The sequence below is a fragment of the Danio rerio genome, chromosome 1 (genome assembly GCF_049306965.1).
Source record: "Danio rerio strain Tuebingen ecotype United States chromosome 1, GRCz12tu, whole genome shotgun sequence".
NCBI lineage: Eukaryota > Metazoa > Chordata > Actinopteri > Cypriniformes > Danionidae > Danio > Danio rerio.
In genome coordinates this window covers 62,542,501-62,547,500 of record NC_133176.1, presented here as the reverse complement: position 1 = coordinate 62,547,500, position 5,000 = coordinate 62,542,501, and the positions used below count along the sequence as shown (strand labels likewise).

Below are 5,000 nucleotides of genomic sequence, written 5' to 3'. Positions count from 1 at the left end.
CACTGTGTCGAGTTATTTCCTAGTGCTTCCAGCAGAGATGCTGAATCTTGAAAACATCCATGAAAGAAAAAGGCAGGAGCCAGCGAGCGCTCAACAATCAACTCTGATCATAAAATAAACACACAACCAAAGTCTCCATCAGGGATTCACCATGCGACTTGAGGCCACTGGCCTAGCTCTGATGTCACAACTTGTGGCCCCGCCCACATCCACAATAATGTTTGATGGCAGCGTCTGCTCATGTGTCAATGTTAAGTTCATGTTGTGAGAGGTGCGCATCAGATCATGCGGGTGGTATGCATCCTTTGGGAAGGTCACACTAGACCTACTACATCCACTTACTGAAGAAGTGTAAATTGGCTCTGACCATCACTACAGAGGGCTTTACCTTTACCGTAAAACTTTAACCTGTATCCTAACTCTTACCCTAAACCCCCTACCCTAGCCCTTACAATGAACCCCTAACTCTTGCTCTTAACTCTAACCCTTACTCTAACACTTACCCTAAAACACTCAACCCTAAACTCTTGCCCTAAACCCTAACCGTTTTCATCACTCTTACCCTAAATTTCTTACTCTAAACCTTAAAATTTACCATAAACCTTACCCAAAACTCCTAACTCTTACCCTGAACTCTTACCTTAAATCCTTATCCTAAACCCCAGAGCCTTACCCTAAATCCCAACCCTTACCCTAAATCCTAACCTTTACCATAACTTTTACCCTAAACCCCTAACTCTTACCCTAAACCCCCAAGCCTTACCCTAAACCCTTACCATTACCCTTTCCCCAAACCCCTAATCCCTAATCTCTAATCCTTACCCTAACCTCTACCTTAAACCTCTAACCCTTACCCCTACCCTGAACTCTTGGCCTAATTACTTACCCTAAACCCCCGAACCTTAGCCTAAATCCCAACTCTTACCCTAAACCCTAACCCTTAGCCTTAACCTTACTGTTACCTTTACCCCAGACCCCTAGTCCCTAACCCTAACGCTTAACCCTTACCATTGCCTTTACCCCAAACCCCAATCCCTAACCCTTATGCCCCATTCACAAGGGCCGTCAGCGTCAACGCTTCCCCTTCACTTTGAATAGGTGACGTCAGGCATTGCCGAACTGCATTGTGCATCCGTCGGCGCCGCTTCAGTGGCATGGCTCGCTGCAAAAGTTGGGACTACCTCAACTTTTTGAGCGCTAACAGAAGCGTCAGCCAATCAGATCGCTGTAATCAAATACTCCTGCTAGACAGTGGCCTATTGCTGACTGAATTTCATTGGCTGACGCTGCTATGACGATCGCTTCAGCCCCAACTTCAGACACGCCTTCAGTCAAGCGTTGACGCTGAAGCCCCGTGGGAATGGAGCGTTACCCTTAAGCCTAACTCTTGCCTCAGTGTCGCCCCCTGTGGCTGTGTCCGTTGACAGGAGCTGCGCTGGAGTGTGTCTCAGTGTCGCCCCCTGCGGGTGCTGCTGACTCGAGTGCGTGCGGATGTGGCTCAGCTGGACTCTGTGCGTGACGAGCTGCAGGGGATCAGTGTGTCGCTGTCACTGCTGCAGGAACGCTTCACACTCCAGCACTATCAGCAGCTGCAGCAGCGCATCTCCATCCTGCAGCAACACCTGCACAGCTGCTCCAGCCACCTGGGTATTACACACACACACACATGCACTGACACCTGCCACACAAATGTATGCCCATTTTGGGAAATCACATTAAAAACGACATGTGAATATTCATGTGTGTGTGTGTGTGTCCGCATGTGTGTGTTCAGGTTGTGGTCAGCTGATCAGCATCAGTGCTCCGCTCACAGTCAGATCTTCAGGCTCTCGCTTCGGGTCGTGGATGATGGAGACTTCCATTGAAAGTTCGGACAATCGCGTATGTCGAAGATCTGATTGTTCACTCTCACACACTCGACACCGATTGGACTCATTTTATTATATGAATCTTCACAACACCCTTAATGTGTGTGTGTGTGTGTGTGTGAGCAGGTGTGGGTGATGGATGGATACTTAAAGGGCCGGCGTGTGTTGGAGTATCCGTCTCTGCAGGACTTCGCCAGTGGGCAGAACTACATCGTCCATCATCTTCCCCATGCGTGGGCAGGTGTGTGTGTGTGTGTGTGTGTGTGGTCATGTGATCTTCAATGGTTTTCTATACTACAGTAAACATCAGAGCAGTGTGTGTGTGTGTGTGTGTGTGTGTCCCCAGGCACTGGTCATGTGGTCTTCAATGGCTCTCTGTACTACAGTAAGCATCAGAGCAGTGTGTTGGTGCGGTACGGGCTGGCGTCGGGCTCAGTGCTGCAGCAGCGGGAGCTCCCTGACGCCGGCTTCAACAACACCTTCCCCTACTCGTGGGGTGGGGCGTCTGACATTGACCTGATGGTGGACGGGTCGGGGCTGTGGGCGGTCCACTCCAGCGCGGGCCGTGGCGGCACGCTCCTGCTCAGCCGTCTGCACCCGCTCAGCCTGCAGGTGCTGCGCTCCTGGGACACCGGCTTCCCCAAACGCAGCGCCGGCGAGGCCTTCCTCATCTGCGGGACGCTCTACATCACAGACTCACACCTGCCCGGAGCCAAGGTGGCCTTCAGGTTCCACACGCACACACACACCTACCAGTACACCGACATCGCCTTCCACAACCAGTACTCACACATCTCCATGCTGGACTACAACCCGCGCACACGCGCACTCTACACCTGGAACAACGGCCAGCAGGTGCTGTACCAGCTCACACTGATGCACTACATACACACACACACACCACTGACTCACACACACACCAATGACACACACGCATGACTAGAAACACACACAAGTGACTGAAGCATACACATACACACACCACTAACACACACACACAAACTGAACACTGACAGACTGTTGCTTTAAATGCAAATGAGATTGTGCTTATTTCAAAAGAGGGCGGAGCTACAACACCTGTGTGTCACCATAGCAACAGATTCAAAAACAAGACTAACCTCCTATGCTAATGAGGGAGTGAGGGTCACTGGTGGGTGAGGCTTTCCCCCTCTAAAGACACATAAGGAGGGGGCGGGGCATGTCAGACACTAGAGAGCACTTGATTGGTCAGAAGATTTGAAACTGAAGTATGAGGAGACAAAACCCTTCGGCATAGTAGACGACCTGTAAGCTGGAGAGGTTTATATCAGGTTTATCTCTCCTAAAGGTGAGCTTTGCCAGTGTTTTAGAGACACTAGATATATAGAGCAAAAGCTGATTGTGTGGGCCAAAGCTAGGCCAGAGATGTTTTGCTATGTGGATAACACTAACACACTGATACTAACATTTAAAAGCTTTCATTCCACAGGTCTTAAAGGCGCAGCTTGCATAATAATAAGAGAGTAATGTGAATGTGAAGTGTCCGTGCTCCAGAATGAGCCTCTCGCGTCTCTGCTGTTGAGTCTGCATGACTGATGCTGCATGTGAAGACTGATTTCTGCACTGATTGACAGAAAATCACACACAATATGAGTCAAAATGCAATAAACAAATGTTAATATGTGACTTGTACTTTTGGGTTGTTCATGCTAATAAAATCTGATGATGCTAAATAGGAAATGTGTTTGGTGTTCTCATTCATCCGCCAATTATCATGGAAATTGCTGTTTTTATTTTTTAATAGTTCATATTTTCCTGAAACTATAGTATTGAGAGCTCGTTTTGGTTTGTTTGCAGTTGTAGTTTATTGTAGGCTGCTTGTTTTGCTTTGATGGGCCGGTTTATGATGTCATCATCACTAATATTCACACTTTAATTCATGTTTTTATTTTCACATTCGACTCATTATTCAAATCTTTTCCATAATTATTCCTCTTAAGTATATTGGTTTAAATTAGTGTATATAAAATACATATATTTACACTTAAATATCATCGGCAGGCCTTTAAATGACTTTATAAATGACTGAAGTATCAAGAATTGAGATTTTCAATAACATTACTATTTTCTCCCATTACTGGCGTAAGTATTAATTTATAAAGATGCCAATGGAGTTAAAGATGAGATCATCAGTAGTTAGATGTTGTTACATCGCTTCATTTATCAATTTTAAGTCGTTTTAATTCGGCTTTTAGTCAGAAGTTTGCTGAGGCCGCCTAGTGGACTTTGTAACGCAACACAAACGAACTTCAGTGAGCATGCGCAGACGATGTTGACATCGCCGGGAGTTGTAGTCTCTGAGCTCTTCCTGTTCTTTGCGGGAGTTGAGTTGAGTTTCGCTGTTTTGAAGAGATTCTAAACTTCATCATCAACATCCGTAAGTACAGAGTTCAGTTTGAGGAGTTCATTAAAGCTGATCTTCACCAGAGTCTAGCTCAATGCGGGTGTTCATGCTGATTTAATGAGTTTGAAACTAATGACAGTGATGCTATTGTCGAACTGAGGAAACATTCAACAGATGACGAGCGCCATACAGCTCTCTCTCTCTCTCTCTCTCTCTCTCTCTCTCTCTCTCTCTCTCTCTCTCTCTCTCTCTCTCTCTCTCTTTTCTTTCTTTTTACGAGATTGTGTTGTGTTGTGTTGTGTGTGCTGTTTGTGTTGTGTGTGCTGTGTGTTGATGTTGGTTTGACGTTGACAGTATTCGCAGTTTCAGGGAGCGTCTATGGCAAGCCGTATTAGCATTTAACGTTAAACCTTTGTTCTGACTATCCATAAATATATTTAGAGATATCTCTAATTATATTTTGACTAGTCATAATTATAATTCGACTAGTCAGAATGACAATTAGAGATATCTGCAATTACAATTGTAGTACTTCGAAGTCAGATTGGAGATATCTGCAAATATATTATGACTAGTCATATTCCTCCATTGACTTCCATTGAAAAATATTTGCAGATATCTCAAACTGAGTTTTGACTTGTCAAAATCCAATTCAAGATATCTACAACTATAATTCGACTATTAGTAAATTAATTAGAGATATCTTCAAATATATTTGTAGGTATCTCTAAATATGACGAATATGAGAT

At 45.3% G+C, this 5,000-nt stretch overlaps 2 protein-coding genes across 11 annotated transcripts in view; both read left to right on the top strand.

Moving 5' to 3' along the window:
- olfm2b (olfactomedin 2b) overlaps positions 1–3,581 on the top strand; it is a 7,719-nt gene extending 4,138 nt beyond the window's left edge. For 3 of the 4 annotated variants that reach the window (XM_073932378.1, XM_073932356.1, XM_073932321.1), the window contains 4 exons: positions 1,428–1,647; positions 1,775–1,881; positions 1,995–2,109; positions 2,215–3,581. In XM_073932378.1, the coding sequence (XP_073788479.1) occupies positions 1,428–1,647; positions 1,775–1,881; positions 1,995–2,109; positions 2,215–2,807 (1,035 nt within the window). In that variant the 3' untranslated portion in view covers positions 2,808–3,581. The remainder of the gene's footprint in view (positions 1–1,427; positions 1,648–1,774; positions 1,882–1,994; positions 2,110–2,214) is intronic. The other variant, NM_213260.2, reaches the window with a different exon arrangement.
- Positions 3,582–4,199: 618 nt separating this feature from the next.
- The window catches only part of mvb12a (multivesicular body subunit 12A), an 8,523-nt gene continuing 7,722 nt past the window's right edge, over positions 4,200–5,000 (top strand). For 6 of the 7 annotated variants that reach the window (XR_012390440.1, XR_012390434.1, XR_012390478.1 and 3 more), the window contains exon 1: positions 4,200–4,284. The gene's annotated coding sequence lies outside the window, so the exon portion shown is untranslated. 7 annotated transcript variants of the gene reach the window in all.